The following is a 17254-nucleotide window of genomic DNA, read 5'->3' as shown; positions in this document are numbered from 1 at the left end:
GCACACCTGGCCCCGCTCACAGGCACACCTGGCCCCGCTCACACGCACACCTGGTCCTGCTCACAGGCACACCTGGCCCTGTTGCAGGCAGATCACTAACGGATTTCCAATGCTCCTGGTTGGGGCTCTGTGAGCTGATGTCCATGTGGTGGCTGGTAGTGGCTTTTCAGGGTCTGTCCTACATAACCTTCCCTGTGAGTTTAGTGTCACGTGGTGTTCGAATCTTAAGGAGCTTGCCAGGGAGAGTCATTCTGAAATGGAACCCAGTTCATTTTAGAAGTAGGGCCCTTGGCATGGGGCCCATGGCCTCTTTGGAGCCTAGATGGCTCCGGAGGGGTTTTGGCCTGGGGAGAACACACGGTGTCTGAGAGACAGCCTTTCCTGGCAGGGGTATAATCCTGAAGTCTGGCGGACACTGGGGGCAGGTGTGTTGACGTCCGTGTGGGGCCGTGGGCAGGGCCCTCCTCCCAGCCAGCTCTGAAATTCCACCTTGGCAGGGCCTCTCTGAAGATGCAAATCCAGTAACACAGTCCGTCCCCACAGCGCGCGCGCACGCTCCCTCAGCTCCCTGCTCCCGAGCCCTCTGGCCGAGGGGGGACAGCTCGCACCGGACCCCAGTGCACCGCCCTGGTTTCCTCCCCCTCTTGCTCTCCTGCAGGGCCCCCTTCACCCCCTGTCGCTACCCCTGCCCTGCTGCCTGGGACCCTTGAGCCCAGCAGCAGAGGGGGCCCAAGGGAGCTCAGCCGGCCTGTTGTGGGCCTGATGCCAGCGATGCTTGGGGTGCTTTCCGGGCGCGTCCCCTGGCGTCTGGGAGCATCTATGCACTATAGACCCCAGCTCTGTGCTCACGCCCTCTGCCTTCTGCATTCCCCCAAATTCATACCCATCCCAGGAAAGCAGGTGAAACCAAAGAGAGAGACTCCAGAAATCCACAGGGAGGGGGGTGTTGTGGGCACAGGAGCTCCCGGGGTGTTCCGGAGCTGCTGCAAACAAACACATTGAGGGGAGGGCAGGACATTCAGACTGCCCAGTCTGTGGCCAGCCGGAATGGTCCCTGGCCACCCCTGGTCACAGCGGATGGGCCTCTACTCCCGCTGTGGGCTGATGTGCGTCTCTTGGGCTCCGGGCTGATGGGGAGGTCCGTGCGTGCAGGGAAGCCTTCCTGTGGGGACAGGCTGCCATCCTGGGGTCAGCAGGGCCTCTCTGGACAGCTCCGTATTCCAGCAGGCCTCTGCAGAAGCCCCCAGGTTTTTTTTTTAAAATGAATTTTATCATCATTACTTCATTTTCGAAATAGTGCATGGATTTATCAAAGGATAGAAAACAACACAGGATGGGAGCCCCCCCCCACCTCAGCCCCAAGAAGCTCCTATTTCCGACAAAGAAATGGTGTCATCGATAACACTGGAGACGACTGGGTGGCACCGCCTTGGTCCTGGGTCCCCGGGAGGGCTGGTGCTCCCTGCCCCCACACGGACAGGCACGCGTGCGGGCGCGACTCTCCTGCTGGCGGTGCCCCGTCCGCACCGGTCCTGCTCTTCTCTCCGGTGGTTCCAGCTTTGCTCCTGGAGCAGCGGCTGAGCTGCGCAGGCTTTGCGGAGGGTGGCGGTTTGTGCGAACGCTGTCTGCCCGGCCCCCCAGCCCCTGGTGCTGGTCCCGGCTTCTGCTGGGCAAGCCGGTGCTGAGGACTCAGGTTTGGAGCGGCGAGGGACGGGATGGGGCGGCCCCGTGACCTGTGGGCTTGTGCGTGTGCTTGCTGTCCCCAGGGCTGCTGGGTCCTGGAGTCTGCCTGAACCCGAGGGCTTGTCCCCCTTTGCTGAGCCCCCCAAGGCACGGACGGCCACCCACAGCTCCTCTGGGAAGTGGCTTCTGGAGACTCGGGGGCACACTTTTGCAAGGCTTGGGAATCGGGGGCTGCTGGGACAGGAACTACTGGCTGGGGATGTGGGAGGGGCAGCATGGCCTGTGTGGTCCCCAGGGATCTGCCCGGCTTTGGGGTCAGAGGCCCCATGAAAGCAGACACTCATGGGCAGGTTAGGGCAGGCTCCGCGGAGGTCCTGACGGGGGCCTCTTGGGTGGCCTCCCTTGCACACGCGGTCACCACCCGGGGCCCCACTGAGGTGGTGCTGACGGGTTCTGGGTCCCCCTCCCCATCACGCGGTGGGTACCCCAGGAAAGGTGTCGTTACACGGAGGGCTCCGTGACATGGTGGCTGGCAGGGGAGCGACAGGAGGGACCTGAGCCTCATGGGTGGCTGGGCTGTCGTGGGGGGCTTGCACTGTTTGGGGGCAGCCCCGGGCGGCCTCTCTGCCCCCTTATGAGGGCCGCCATCGCCTCCCGGGTGCCCATCCTGCACGTGTGGCCCGGCAGAGGCGCGGTGACTCCTTTCCCCTCTCCTCCTCCTCCAGCAACATGGCCGACAGCAAGGCCAAGTCTGCCAAGGCCGCCAACAAGACACCCCCCAAGTCCCCAGGGGACCCCGCAAAGGACAGGGCAGCCAAGAGGCTGTCGCTGGAGTCGGAGGGGGCCGGTGAGGGGGCGGCTGCTGCGGCGCCGGAGCTCAGCGCCTTGGAGGAGGCCTTCCGGCGCTTCGCCGTGCATGGGGACACCAGGGCCTCTGGGAAGGAGATGCACGGCAAGAACTGGTCGAAGCTGTGTAAGGACTGCCAGGTCATCGACGGGAAGAACGTGACCGTCACAGACGTGGACATCGTCTTCAGCAAAATCAAGTAAGTGCCGCCCAGGCCTGCGCTCGGGACCCCCTCGCACCTGGCATGAGGAGGCGCTCGAGCCCCCTTCTCGGGGTAAGAGGCCGGGGTGCCGGGTCGGGGGCACTGCCCAGGGGCCGCTGCGCTGTGGGCTGCTCCAGGGCTGAGTGCGCAGCGCGCTGCGCGTGCATCTTGCGCCCAGGGCTCGGGCGCCGCAGACTCAGCCGTCGGCGCGCCCACATGCTTCCGGCGTGTCCGGGCCGCCCTTCGTCCCCGGTGCCGGTGCCGGGGAGCACGTCCGGCATCACCGCTGGGCGCCTTGTGTCCTGCAAACGTCACGACCACCCTGAGAGGAGGAACAGCACCCTGGGGGCTACCTAACGTCGACTGCCGTCTGTCGCCCAGCGTTGGAAAGCAGCTTTCAGCCTGTTTCTGAGCATGGCCATCTCGGTCAGGGTATTGCTGTCAGCTGGGCGCCTTCCGCAGGACGCCTCCGGGCCCCCCACCGCCCACTGATGGCTGGGCCCCCCCGTGCCCCTTTCAGCCATGGATGGCTTCTTCCGCCTGCGTCCCCAGTGGCCGTGACTCTGTCTCCAGACACCAGTGTGCCTCCATCCCAGGGCAGTGTCCCTGACTTCCCGGGCTGACCCGAGGCCCAGGGGTGCCGCCGTCGCCGTCAGGCACTGTGGAGGTACACAGGGTGCGGTAGCCCCGTGGCCAGTCCTGTTGGGACCCAGCGGTGCAGAGCACTCACCAGGCAGAGGGGACTTGACTTTTCTGGTCCTGGGGAAGAGGTGGAACCAGTCAGATGTCCAGTCCAAGCAGAGTCCCTAAGGACACCATAGCTGTGGGATCCCGGCTTCTAGTGAGCCCTCCACTCCCAAGGCCCCTGGTCAGGGAGGAAAGGAAGGTGGGGCACAGGTAGGAGGAGGAGGTGAGGCGGGTGCAGGTGGGCAGAGGTGAGAAGGGGGTGACACCAGGCGGTTGGTAAGAGCTGCTCTGTGGTTGCTGTAGGGCCCAAGGTAGAGGCTTCATCACCGGGACCAGGCTGAGGTCCCAGGAGCCCAGGGGAAGGTGTTCAGCCAACAGTGCAGGCCCGGCTATCCGACCCCTCCATCTGCTGATGTCTGCTGGGTCCAGGGGTCAGGGCCCATGCAGAGGGCAAGTGGGCTCTCCAGACCTCTGGGGTCCCTCCTCAGCTCCCTGGTCTGTGCAGAATTCTGCAGAGGGGACGTGTCCAAATCTGGACAGCTCTGCACAGGACGGGCATTCACGTGGTGCCGTCTGGGCCCAAGAGTCCAGTCAGTGTCCCCCCCCCCCCCCCCCCCCCACACCCCTGTGGAGGCTGGGGACACAGCCCGTGGAGGAGTGAGTGTGGACAGATCAGACCCCACGTGTGTCCCCCGGCTGGGCACTCAGGGCACGGACTCCGTGCGTCCTGGGCTCCGTGGGGGTTCAGCAGCCCGTCTCAGCCCTGCTCGCAGACCTGCTGCCCCCCGACTTATGCTGTCCCCTTCTTACAGAGGCCCAGCCCGCCTGCGTCCCACACACCGGGAATGTGGGTCCCTAACCTCTTGCCATGCCTTTGGGGCCTCTGCTAGGCCCCGCTCAGTGACAGGCTGCCTCAGGAGATGAAGAGGGGTGTGCTGCTCAGCTGAGTTGGCCTGGACCCCTGAGTTCACCCCCATAGAGCAGGGGCCCCCGGACGTGGGAGCAGAGGGGCCAGACCCTGGGAGTCTCTGGTGGGCTGTGGCCTCGTGGTCAAGGACATTCCCAGGAGGGGCGGGGTCTGGTTGGGGCCGCAACCTGTCCTTTCCTGCATCTCCGAGTAGGGGGCCTCAGGGCCTCTGGGGACCAGGGAGCCACATGGAACCTGCCTCTCCCCACCCCCACCCCAGGCGCCGGTCTGGCAGCCTGCAGGGACCAGCTCTCAGTGGCCCCAGCCGAGGATCTCATTTGCTGCCCCTGCGGCCCCGGGCTTGTGACCGAGGGGTCTGCTGGGGGACTGTGAGGTGCTCTGGGCAGCAGGGCCAGGCTCTGGCCGGAGTCCTCAGCCAAGCAGCTCCAGAGGCGCACCGGGGCGTCTGGTGCGCTGTCCTCGCTAAAGAATGGGAACCAGCTCTGCCGTGTGGTTCCCTGGGGACGGTCCAGGCAGCCCAGCCAGCCTTGGACATGTGGTGCCGCCACCGGCCGACCCCAAGGGCCAGCCCAGAGCCTGTGGCTGGGTCAGGAGCGTCGGTGGCCCAGAGCTCACTCGGCAGAACTGACGTGCCCCGCACACCAGCCCGGTGAGGGAGGGACAGTGGCCAGATCCCCTGCAGGCGTCCGCGGGCAGAGCAGACGGGCCCACGCTGCAGGCAAGGGGGAGCCCGCAGGAGCTCTTGTGAGGCCTCGCAGGGTCTCCCCACTCCCTTTCCTGGGCACGTCCTCCAGGCCTTGAGCATCGGCCTTGGGAAACCCTGTGCATCCGGAGACACGGGCTGACCCGGGAGCAGAGGAACCTCAGAGCCATGTCCTTTGGGGAAGGTCCCAGAGGGCTGGGAAGGAGGCAGGAAGTGGCACGTCCACGGCGGCTCACCTCTCCAGGAAGCACCACAGGCTCCCACAGCCTTGGCGCCGGCCTGCACGTCGAGCTGCTGGGGACAGGCGATGGCGCCTCTCCCTCCTGTCACCTCTGCCTCCTTCCTCCAGGCCGCGCGCAGGCGTGTCGCACACGTGTGCGGACGTGCACTCAGCTCACGCGTGTGCGCACAGATGGCCGGCACACCCACTCCCTGGTGACACCTGGGCTCCCCACAGGTGGTGGGAGACGGCCCGTTCCAAGGACAGGTGCTCCGGACAGAACCCAAGACCCCGTGTGCTGCAGGCATGGGGTCCTGGTAGCCCCCGTGGGGCGCTGGCATCACGCGTGTGAGCACCGAGAAGGGAGCCCATCTGGTTGCTGTCCCCGTCCTGGGGGAGGCTTGGCCCCTGGCTCCTGGGCACGGCGGGCTCCCCACTGCGGAGCTCGGGGCTGCCTGGGACCCCGGCGTCTCTGCCTCAGCTCCCGGCAGGGGAAGTGGTCTGGTGAGCGGGCTGTGGTGGCCCGAGCCCACAAGGTTGGGACCCGGCCACCCCGAGCCGCGGCGGCCACGGGGGCCCCTTCCCAAGGGGCAGGCCCAGGCCCCTGCCCGAATGGGCTTGCTGGTCAGCTTGGAGCACGCGGCGGGGGGCCCATGCCCTCCTCCCTGAGGGGGAGATCGCGGGGTCCCCAGGGACGGACCGGAGGACACCGGGAAGCCTCGAGGAGCCTGCTAAAAACTGGCTTTGTCTGGCCTTGTGAGGACGGGGGTGTGGGGCGGGGACGGGCGTGTCCTGGGCCGTGGGGTCTCGGGCCACAGTTTTTCCAGGTGGCAGCCACGGCAGAAGGGCCTTTGCCTCAGGGGAGCCACAGACGCGGGACGGCCAGGCCGGTGGAGGGGCGCCCGCTCTCTGTTTGCGGGCGGTCGCCATGGCAGCGCGGGCGGCGCCGGCCCGGGCCCTGCGGGCTCTGTTTGGGGCCGGTCGCCATGGCGACCCTTGTTTGTTTCGATGTTACCATGTGTCGGATTTCAAACGAGTTTCTCACAGCTCCGAAGGCCCAGGCCCGACGGCCCTGACGGAACACTCTTGTCACTATTGTTACCCAGACAAAGGCGCCGCCCGGCCACAGCCCCAGCCGGTCCGCCCGAGATCCTAATTAGCCCCGCCTCAGCGTGCACAGCGGAACGTCCCCGACGACGGGTCCCCACCACGCTGTGCCCTTCCATCCTGCCTGTGTGCTCGCGGCCCGCACAGGTGGAGAGGCCTGGCCCGAGGGGACCGGGCGTGGTGGGCGTCCCTGCCACACACACGCCTGTCTGCTGGGTGCTCTGGGTTCCTGGAGGGACACGGGGCCGGCGCCTGAACCGGTTAGGGAGAAGCTGGGGGGGCTCCCTGGGGCCTGTCTGCCACCAGCCTGCTCCCTTCTTGCCGCACACCCCGTGCCTCTCCAGGACACGGCCGGAACCGTCTCGGGCAGGGAGCTGGGACAGCGGACCCGAGCCTTCGGCCTGGAGCGCAGACGCCGTCCCCCGCCGTCCAGCAGCCGCAGGAGAGGTCCCCCAGGACAGCGCGGTGGTGGGGTGGGGGTGCCCACAGGAGGGGCGGGCGAGAGCCGGCAGAGCTGTTGTGCCGTGATGTCTGAGACGGTGGCCGGGACAGAGCTGACCCTCCCCCACGCCGCGTCTGCCGTCTGCCCGGGGCCTTTCCTGCCCTGCCTCCCGACAGGCCAGGGGGCATTCAGGGTCAGCGCGGCCGTGTGGCCTCGTCCTCTGTGGGGCCCTCTCATGCTCCCAGAGGCAGTACGAGCCCCTGCACTGGGTGGCCTGGCGCATCTGTGGTCGAGGGTCCAGGCCACAGAGAACAGGGATCCTGGCCGCACAGCTCCCTCTCCCTGACGAGGGCTGGGTCCCAGTGCATGACGGCCTCCTAAGACGAGGACCTTCCCCAAACACCCAGAAATGGCTTCAGAGACCTCGGTGCAGCTGTCCCCTCCAGCCCCCCGCCGGTCCCCGCCCCGCCCCCGCCACAGCCAGGGTGGCAGTTAGGCGGGGATGGGGTGGCGGGAGCTGCCCTCCCCGGGCAAGCCCAGCCCCAGACACCTGCACGAAGTTAGGGGGACACTAGGGTGGTTTTGCCCTACCTGGGGAGAGGGAACGCAGACTTGGGGCCACAGCTGCCCCTTTAGGCAGGTTCAGGGCCTGCACGTGCCCCTGCAGACCTCCAGCATCATGGTCGTCAGCGGCAGGGGGGAGCCCTGGGCCAGAGCGAGGGAACCACTGTGTGTCAGGAGGGTCTGGCCGCCATCGGCGGTCCCCCTGGAGCACCCGGCCTGGGAGCTGCTGCAGGCCACAGGCACAGCGGAGCTCCCGGCTCCCCCCACCCCTGCTGGGAGCATCTCAGAGGCCCCTTCTTCCCACGGACTTCATCAGGGCCTGCAGTGGATTCCCACTGGCATCCAGGCGGCTGTCCGGACAGGTCAGCCGGGGCCCTGGCTTTGCTGCTCAGGGAAAGCAAGGAGAGCCGGCAGCTTTCTCCCAACCCTGAGTGGCCAGCTGTCCGTGATGGCCAGCACGCTGGCTGCCGCCGGTCAGAGAGGTGCCCCCGGGAGTGCCCTCCACCCGTTTGCAGAGGTGCTGGTGAGGAGGTGGTGGCTCAAAGCTTGGGAGCCTTCCCAGTGCTGGCCTGGGTGGCCTGCACATGCATCTATCTTTGAGGACTGTACTGGTCCCCTGCCTCGCTCCCAGGTGCCCTTGGTGTTCCTGGGTAACCTCTGGTACTGGCAGGGTCCAGCCCTCTGCCCACCCGGAGTTAGGTCTGGAGGCCTGGGGGACACAGGGCTGGGGAAGCCAAGTGCAACCCCAGCTCACAGGGCCTTGTTATGACCAGTGGCCCCGTTACTCCTGGGCTGGCTTTCCAGCAGGGTGCTGGCCGGCCGGGCTGGAGACGCGAGGAGGGGGGTTCATTGTGGGGACACCCTCTAGTTCTGTGAGCTCCGGAGAACAGGCTTACTCTGTGTCCAGAGAGCAGTGTGATGTGATCAGTGTCTCTGGGGAAGAGACAGGCATTGTCATTCTAGAACTTGCTGGGGACAGCTCTCTGCAGCGGGGCACTGGGGCCCCTGGGGAGAACTCCCTGCGGGGCAGCCACGGCGGGGACACTTGGGGACACCCAGCCGAGCCAGGTGGAGCAGGCCTGCAAGTCCACCAGCTCTGAATGTGGCCTCTGACGGGAGCCCCCGCGAGCCGTGCCCCCGCCCCCGGCCCCAGTGACTCACACTGGCGGCGCCTGGTGCCGCGGGGCCCGGAGAGGGCTGCGTGCTCCGGCGGCCAGGCCCCCAAATGCGACCCGGGCAGGGCGTGAATAGGAGACGGGGGTGCCTTGGATGGCCCAGGACAAACAAACGGCCTCGGCCAGGGCACGCGGGGTTCTCTGTGCGGGGCAGCGGCTCTGGGGACCGTGCGGCCCAGGCCGGTTTGCTCAGAGGCTGACTGCTCCAGGAGCAGAACCCACCACCCGCTGCTGGACTTGAGGAAGCCCCGCGTCCACCAGGTCCCCAGACCCTGCTGTGAGGTCACAGCCGGGGCCGTGCCCTTCCTGACTGTGGGTCACCAGTCAGCACATCCTGTGTCGTGGGCCCGCGAGTCCCCGTGTGTGCCATCGGCCCCTGGCTATGTAGTTCGCCTGGGTCTCCAGGTGGCTTCTCCCTCATAGGGCCCAGGTGTGGGGCCTGGGGCCAGGACTGCAGAACCCCAACCACGGTGTCCGAGCGCCTGGAGGCCCGCAGCCTCTCGCTGTCGCTGCTTTGGTCCTGGTGGCCGGCTGGCAGGTGTGTGGGGGGCTTCGGGGCGGCTCTCCCCGGCGGCCGGCTCAGTGGGGCTCGCCGCTAGCACCTTCCTGCACATAGTGGCTCAGAATTTGCTCGGATTTCGGACTGGGTTTTCCTGCTGCTGAGCCTGAAGGTGTCTTTTTCTGGTGTGTGTGTGCATGTTTCCCCTGGTCTGTGGCTGGCTTTGGAACGAAAGACACGGTTTTCAAAATTTTGACAAATTCCAGTTCCTTTTTTCTTTTATGGACTGTTTTGGTGGGATTTCTCAGAAATCTCTGCCTCCTCCAAGGTCAGAGTTGTTCTCTGAGGTACTCAGGGAAGCGTAGTTTAGGATCTAGGATGAACCCAGGCGCCGTCCGGAGCTGGGCGGCCGGCGCTCATCCCCCACCGGACGGTCTTTGCTTCTCTGGGAACCCCCGTGTGGCTGTGTCCCTGGGGCTGCGGCTCTCAGTCCCTCGGCCGGCTCTTGGCTGTTCTGGGCCCTCTGCTCGTGGACTTCTGCGGAGCCGCCTGCTGGGTGCTCTGGGGCCGTTGCACCCAGCACCCTGCTGACAGGGTGGACAGGGTGTCCGTGGGGAGCCGTCTGCACGGGACCTCTCTGAATGGGTCAGCACAGGAAAGCCAGTTGGAGTGGCAAAAATGGTTTTTAGCTAAAACTATACAAAACGCGGAGGCAGTTCAGAAGCCTTGTGTGATCTTGTGAACGGCCCACCGTGGGGGACCGACACGGCTGCACCTGCCCCCCAGCTCCCCTCTGTGACCCTCAGGTGGGTGGCCCTGGCCTGGCCCTGAGCGGCTTCCAGGCAGGGGCGGTGGGGGTCCTGCGAGTCAGGGCCAGGCCCTGGGCCCACGTTGCTGGGTGTCCTGGGGTGGCGCCCCCCCACCGTGTCCCTGTGTGGTCACGGAACGTCGGGCTAGGGCGGCCCCAGGCAGGACTCGGCCCCTGTTACCGTTCAGGTGCAAAGTGTGTCGTGCCCCGACTGTCCCTCCTGCGTCGAGTGGACGCCACACACGCCCCGTTTGAGAACCCGACGACAGCTCTGTTTTGATGTCCAGTTGTTCATAAAGGATGTGGCTCCTTTAAGCTTTTTTCCAAGACAATTTATATTTGGTGCTGTTGCCCATGGCGACCGACTGTTGGGCATAAACAGTGCACAACAGGGAGGGGGAGGGGCAGATTCTGTATTTTTACGTTGCACACGATTTCCGCTGTGGGAGAGAGGCGGGGGTTCCCCGAGGTCAGTGGGGCCCTGGATGGGGGTTCCTCAATGTCTCCGGGCCCCTGGATGGGGGAGGGACCCCCGATATCACCGGGTCCCCAGGCAGGGCCAGGGGTTCCCCGAGGTCAGCAGGTTGGCGGGGCGCTGCTGGGCAGGGCTGTGCACCGTGGAGGGGAGCGGTCCTGGCCGGCCCTGAGTGCTCTCTCCCTCAGAGGGAAGTCCTGCCGGACCATCACGTTCGAGCAGTTCAAGGAGGCGCTGGAAGAGCTCTCCAAGAAGAGGTTCAAAGACAAGAGCAGCGAAGAGGCTGTCCGCGAGGTGCACAGGCTCATCGAGGGCAAGTCCCCTGTCATCTCAGGGGTGACGGTGAGCATGGCTGGCAGGGACTCCCCGGGGGAGCACAGCCCTCAGGGTCTGGGGTCCGAGGGCGGCAGCGTTCCTCCCCGGGGGCGGCCGATGCAGCGGCCCCCGGGGCTCACCTGGGCGTGCCCCACTCTGTCCCTTTGCAGAAAGCCATCTCGTCACCCACCGTATCTCGGCTCACAGACACGACCAAGTTCACGGGCTCCCACAAGGAACGCTTCGACCCATCGGGCCGGGGCAAGGGCAAGGCAGGCCGTGTGGACCTGGTGGACGAGTCAGGCTACGTGTCGGGCTACAAGCACGCGGGCACCTACGACCAGAAGGTGCAGGGGGGCAAGTAGCCAGCCCAGGAGCGGGCCCTCCTGCCGAGGCCTCCACCACCTCACACTTGGTTACATTCCTGTGCTCCCCGGTCAGAACTCAGGAGTCTGGGGCCCGGGTGGCTGTGGGGTGACACCCCTGCCTGGGAGCCGGCGCGCTTCTCTCGGACCCCCAGGTGGGGCCCCTGAACTCACTGGCCTTTTGTAACTCCCCTGCCTCGTCCAGTGCCGGCCATCAACACGTGGCCTTTTCCAGTGTCTCCCGGGAACAGACCACACTGGCCACCTGGCATACAGGCCAAAGGGCCGCTGTCCAGGTGCCGGTGGGCCACGGGGGTGAGTGGGACAGACCCTGTCAGCGGTGGTGCCGACGGCCTGGCCCGCAGACCCCTCCCAGGAGCCTCGAGGGCGGCAAGAGCTAAGTCACTAACCGCACCGAGAATGAAGTGAACCCGGAACAGGACCGTGCGGGCGTGGGGAGGCGGGACCCGTGCTTGTATGTGCACACGCACGCGCTTGCACACCCACGTCGCGTAACCAGAGCTGGTGGGCAAGGGAGCAAGGGGAGCCGGCGGGAGGCTCCTCAGAGGACCAAAGGGACGGTTTGAAGTGGGCGCCCGAGGACGTCCGGATGTAAACTGTGGCCGGGCGACTCGCTCGTTGTGCTTTCTAAGAAGAAAGAAGAAACGTGTTGGTTCTCAGCACAGCAGAGACGACCGGGAGTGCCCTGTAGCTGCCCCTCTCTCTCCTGCCGTCCACGTCTCCGGGGTCCTCGCCTCCGGAGTCCACGTCTCCGGGTCGGGAGCCGCTGCAGGCTGAGGCTTCCCACGCAGGCACTCTGCTGGCAGGGGCGGGGGTCTGCGGCCCGGGGCCCTGCCCCGCACGTGGTGCCCTGGGGCTGTGGGTCGGCGTGGCTGCTCCCTCTTCACTGGCACCCCCACCAGCTTCGGGGACTCCGCCTCCACGGTGAGTTCTCTCTAGCCTCTCCCAACCCCTGCGAGGGCCGAAAACCATTCAACAGTCAGGCCAGGGGAGGGTCCGGAGGCCCACAGTGTGCGCTGGAATTTGGTTTCTCCGTGAGGCTGATCGAGGGCAGAGGACGGTGGCCCCACAGGGACGTGTCCCTTTGCAGAAGTGCAGCCAAGCCCGTGAGTGACTGGTGGGGCTGTGCGGTCCTGGCACTGGTCCTGGGAAAGGCCGCAGCAGACTGAGGGAGAAGCTTCCGGAGCCCGCCTGCCCCACCGCTGTCACATGCCCGGGGCAGCCAGCTGAAAAGACCAGCACCGTGGCGCCACAGGCACGATGGTCACCGTTGGAGGTGGGGACGGTCCCCGCGCTCCCATCGAGCGTGGCCCCTCCACCAGGCTCCCATCGAGCGTGGCCCCTCCACCAGGCTCCTCGCGCGTGGGTCTCCCCTCAGACCCCCGGCACAGCCTCAGCCCAGGGTTGGCAGTGGCCTCGCCAGCAGGTTCCCCCGGGGGATCAGGGACTTGCCGGTGCGTTAAGGTAGGCTCTGAGTCACTTGTAAAACCCATCGCACCGCTGTCCACTTTCTGCCCCGGGGATCCTGAGCTGCCTGGCAAGGCCTCCACGCTGCAGCAGGAACCAGGAAAGCAGGACTGCGTGTGTGCTGGGGGAGGGAGAAGCAGGCAGGACATGGGACCCCCACCCTGCGCCCACCCCCCGTCCTCTCCCAGGCTGGACCCTTTTGAGGACCCAGAGGCGAGAGCGTGGGAAACGTACCTGAGGCAACTGTGAACACAACACGGTTTCTCCACGGCAAGCGCATCACACACCAGGAAGCTCCGTGTCCAGAGCCGAAGTGGTTTTTCTTCGTGGTTATGGCGCAGGCCTCCCCTCCGGGCCCCATGAGGCACCGAGCACCAGGGGTGTGGGGCTCCTCCTCCTGCCCATCAGCAGCCGGGTCCCCACTGTCACAGTTGGTGATGCGCGAGTCCAGCAAGACCTTGGCCCCCACGGTGTGCACACCTGGCGGTGAGCCCAGGGAGGGGGTCCCCGTGCCGCTGCCTGTAGAGGGAGTGGCTGTCCCCCGGGCCCCTCTCGGCCCCCCTTGCCCCAGGAGATTGTCTCCTGTCCCAGAGCCGGGTCTCCAGGCAGAGCATCCTGGGAGACTGCGGTCTGAACAAAAGAAGCCACAGAGCGGTCCCTGGGGACCCTGCCACGGTGCCCGCCCCCCAGCGGGAGGCCCCATTTATACCACAAACCAGTGCCGTGGCCTGGCGGTACCCAGTGGCCTGATGGGAAACTCACAGAAGTGGCTCACTTCTGACGGACGCTCCCAAGTGCGCTCCTGACTTCCAACAGCACCTTCCCTTTGGGCTTGAGGGAGAACCAAGTGCACATAGCTTCCCCTGAACCCCTGGCACCGTGGCCCGGCTGGCCACACAGGTGCTGGGGTCTTGCCAGCTCCCCTGCCCGTCCCAACCCCGAGGCTCCTCAGATAGCACCCTGCCCCAGGCACGGCCCCCCCCCCCCCCCCCGTCCCGGTTAGGCAGGAGGGAGAGGTGGCGAAGACTGTCCTGAGGCTTCAGGAGTCACCGCTCCGTCGGCTCGAAGTCACCCGCGTCGTCCATCCCTGCACTGCGTGGTCCTGGTGCACGGAACCCCTGCCGGCACCACACTGCACACACGCACACACGCATGCGCCCCCGTCGGAGTCTGAGTGGCGAGAACACACAGGCAGGGTGTGTGTCTTTACCGCATGTTTTTATGCTTCTACTAACCATGGCTCCCTAAAAACCCCACGTCCATCTGTGAAGAAAGGACAGCTCAGAGCAGGGGACACGGCACGTTCTGTCCGGGGGACTGGGCGGCGTCTCCGTGTCGGGAGGCAACCAGGAGCGGTCAGTAACACAGTTCGCTTGGCCAAAATGAACGTCAAACCACGTACGTCTGGAGTGTTGTAGCACAAGGTGTACATGCATACTGGAGTATTCTGACACCTCTGACATCCTCAGTGCCGAGCTTGAGGCAGAGGAAATCGTATCAGATGTGAGAAGCCGGAGACGGACGGCAGAAGGTACGCTGCCCCGGCACCCGGTCTGGGCTGCTCTGCCTGCACGTCCCACGGTCGGGGCTCAGCACAGGCCACGGGCGCCGCTCTGACTGCTCGGGGGACAGGGACTGTGGCTATGGCAGAGGCTGGTGCCCCCTTCCCAGCTCCTGGACTCCCCCGAGCTCAGGCACGGTGTGTGGCTGCTTCTGTGCCACCCCAGGCGGCAGGGAGGAGACCCAACATCTGCACCATCTGGCCCTTTATGGGGAAAGCATGTGCTGGCCCTGCCCTGGGGACCCAGCCCAGCTCCCCTGTCCTGCAGCCCACGCCACACGGGACCCCCCCATCGTCACCTGTCCCATGCAAGCCAGGTTGACAATTCAGCTGTACTGTGAAGTTACCAATAGGATAGAATGTCCTTAAACCACTGACCCTGATTAGCCCCCACCACTGATTTACTACTGAACACTTGGCGGAACTGGGCAGTTCAGGGTGTGGCCCTCGTCCACAGGCGTGTGAAGTGCGTGGCCCCAGGCAGGGCTGGGCAGTGGTCACCCTGACCTTTGAGATGCTTTCTCTCTCCCTTTAGACTCTTGAAAAACCAGATCAAGCCAAACAACAAAGGAAACCCGCACAACTTAAAAGAAACTTGAAAGGGATCGTATACTACTAGTTTGTACGAAGTTTTTTCAGGAAAGGGAAATGAATTTATATATATATGCACTATATTTTTACACTGTTTTGTTACCATTAGGGAGTTCTGAGTGTGTCACTTTATCAGCGCAGTGGTAAGTAGTGTCCCTGTCGTGGGTGTCCTGACTCAGAAAGGCACGTCCGTGGGCATCTAAGAGCCACACTCACCAGGAATGTCCATGGCATCGGGGTGGCCCTCCTCTCCCTCCCCAGAGCGAGGCACGGTGTCACCGTCACCTGTCAGAGCTGCTGTACGCCTGGCTTGCAAACCTTTAGTGAAACAGCTCATGTCTGTCTGCGTATTGCTCCTCCTGTGTTCGCTGCTGTTAACATTGTGTGTCCAATCGGTAAAGTGATGAATAAAGGTGTTGAAATGTGGACCTCTGCTGGCCTCAGGCGCACTCTTTGCCGGCAGTCACACCGGGTACTGACACAACACAGAGGGCCCTGGGAGGGGCCGCAGGGCGGAGCAGGCGTGGTCTGACCCTGCACCGGTGGGGCACAGGCACCACACACAAGCACAGCAGCCCCGGGGCCAGGAATGAGGTCCTCAGATCAGTGAAGCAGTTTTCAAAACGTGAAGATAAAGGCATTCTAAGACCACAACACAGGGATTTGGGGCTTTCCACCGGCAGACGTTAGCAGGAATTCTAGGTGCAGAAGGAACACGGCCCCAGATGGAATGTCTGGAGGGCGGGCGCCGAGAATAAGCAGCAAATCCAGACGAGCCGTGTAAGGAAGTGCTTGCTGTGGGAATAGAGATTTCACCCCAACACTGGACAAGCGTCCCACGCAGACCAGAGGGGGTGTCCCGGGAGGGCAGCGGTCTGGACCAGACGGGCGCCTCACGCCGTGACAAGGCACCAGAAAGGGTGCGTGGCTTCCAGTCCCAGAGAGGTGAGCGCGGTGAGGAAAATCACCGGCCAAGGCGACCGCAGAGACGGTGCGGTCACAGAAGAGACAGAAGGACACACGTCTGCGCGTGAGGCAGCTGACCCAGCAGCACAGAAGGGATCAGGTGATGTTTTAAAGGAAGTGAGGAGGGCACAGGCCGAGCAGCGGGACACAGGCTGCTGGGGCGGGGCGACACACACCGAGCCGCGTCTGCGCCCTGGGAACCCTCAGCGGGCCTCGTGTCCTGCCTGCGCCACCGCCGGCTAGGGCCGCCCCAGTGTGCCCCGGCTCGGGAGCTGAGGCAGAGCCGTCTCTCGCCTGCATCCCTTTCCCTGAACGGCAAGGTCTTGCTTAAGGGATGACTGCCCTGCGCCTCTGCCCCAGGGACAGGACCCCAAATGCTGAAGCCATTAAAATGCCATGAAAAGATTGCTATACCAAAACATTCGAAGATCAGGCAATCTGAACAAAATCTTGGCGATCGAGACCTTATGAAAACTCCAGCAGAAATGGAAAGCATGCACTGTCCTGTGACTTAGGTAAGTGACTACTAAGTAGAAAACCCCAAACCTCAGCGGCTGGACACAATGAGATTTATTTCTTACTCAGATGGAGTCTAGCCAAGGTCAAGGAGGGAATCTCTTCCAAAAGAAGAGAAACAGGCCTGCTGGTTTGTGACACCGCCAGCAACGCCGCCAAGGGGAGGGCAGCCCCCCCACCCCGTGGCGCAGTAGCTCTTCTCTGTCCCACTCAGAACGAGTCACACAGCCTCAAACCAGCTGGGGGGGGGTTGCTGGCCCACGGAGGGAGCAGATGGGTGCTCAGGGGGAACAGGCTCTGCCACAACCTTTAACCATAAATCACATCGAACCGACAGTCAAAGGTTTCCCACAAAGGAAACTCCAGGCACAACTGACTTCCTCAGCAAGTTCCACCAACCATTGAGAGAAGAGAGAATGACAACCTGTCCTAGATTCTCTGAGAGCCGGGAAGGATGCACAACCCACTTTTCTCCTGGGGACAGTGTAACGGCACAGATTCAGAGGACGATGGCCGCAGAAAGGAAAATCCCCAGGGAGACAGAGCTGGTTACCACTGTTGGGGCCCACAACTGCACGGCGCGCGCTGTGACAGGCCAGTCCTCGGGCCTGAGGGTAACTGTTCTGTACTCCCAACACCCTGGTACTGTGTCCTCACCCTACAAATGAGCAAGTGGAGACCCAGAGAACTAAAATAATGAAAAGTTAGACACGGAGTGGTGTGCCCACCACATAAAATTCTATACAAAATACTAACCAAATCCAAAAGTAGGCTTGCAAGGGAAACTCAGCATTACTACGTTGTGCTTAACCCATTCATGATGAAAACATGTCAGCAGATTAGCAACAGGAGGGGCTGCTTTAACCTGCTAAAGGCCATCTACAGAAGCACCACAGGTCACACACCCTGAGAACGAGCACAGCAAAGTGCTGAAGACACGGACCCACAGACACTATCACGCTGCCAACAGGGCGGAGCACCAGCACGACCCGCGGCGGCAGGAGCCATCCGCAGTCACCTGCAGTGAAGGCAGGAGTGAGGTGACACCTGAATGTAACAGGACGTAGAAAGTTAATAGGAAAGAACCAAGTGAAATTTGAGAACTAAAAACA

The 17254-nt window shown here is 64.1% G+C and overlaps 2 protein-coding genes across 3 annotated transcripts in view; one reads left to right on the top strand and one right to left on the bottom strand.

The window, feature by feature from the left end:
- TPPP (tubulin polymerization promoting protein) overlaps positions 1–15088 on the top strand; it is a 23851-nt gene extending 8763 nt beyond the window's left edge. For both annotated transcript variants that reach the window (XM_059416809.1, XM_059416808.1), the window contains exons 2-4: positions 2409–2729; positions 10529–10682; positions 10826–15088. In XM_059416809.1, the coding sequence (XP_059272792.1) occupies positions 2413–2729; positions 10529–10682; positions 10826–11020 (666 nt within the window). In that variant the 5' untranslated portion in view covers positions 2409–2412 and the 3' untranslated portion in view covers positions 11021–15088. The remainder of the gene's footprint in view (positions 1–2408; positions 2730–10528; positions 10683–10825) is intronic.
- Positions 2736–10509, bottom strand: LOC132028176 (uncharacterized). The gene is made up of 2 exons (XM_059416807.1): positions 10047–10509; positions 2736–9694 (listed from the first exon to the last, which is right to left on the bottom strand). The coding sequence occupies exon 2, from the start codon at positions 5609–5611 to the stop codon at positions 4661–4663; it is 951 nt and encodes a 316-aa protein (XP_059272790.1). The 5' UTR covers positions 5612–9694; positions 10047–10509; the 3' UTR covers positions 2736–4660.
- Positions 15089–17254: the final 2166 nt, after the last annotated feature.

Source organism: Mustela nigripes, chromosome 12 (genome assembly GCF_022355385.1).
Source record: "Mustela nigripes isolate SB6536 chromosome 12, MUSNIG.SB6536, whole genome shotgun sequence".
NCBI classification, from domain to species: domain Eukaryota; kingdom Metazoa; phylum Chordata; class Mammalia; order Carnivora; family Mustelidae; genus Mustela; species Mustela nigripes.
This window is presented reverse-complemented; position numbering and strand designations above follow the sequence as displayed.

Coding starts and splice junctions, on each gene's coding strand:
- LOC132028176 (XM_059416807.1), bottom strand. CDS start 5,611: ATGCCAGCGCCCCACGGGGGCTACCAGGACCCCATGCCTGCAGCACAC.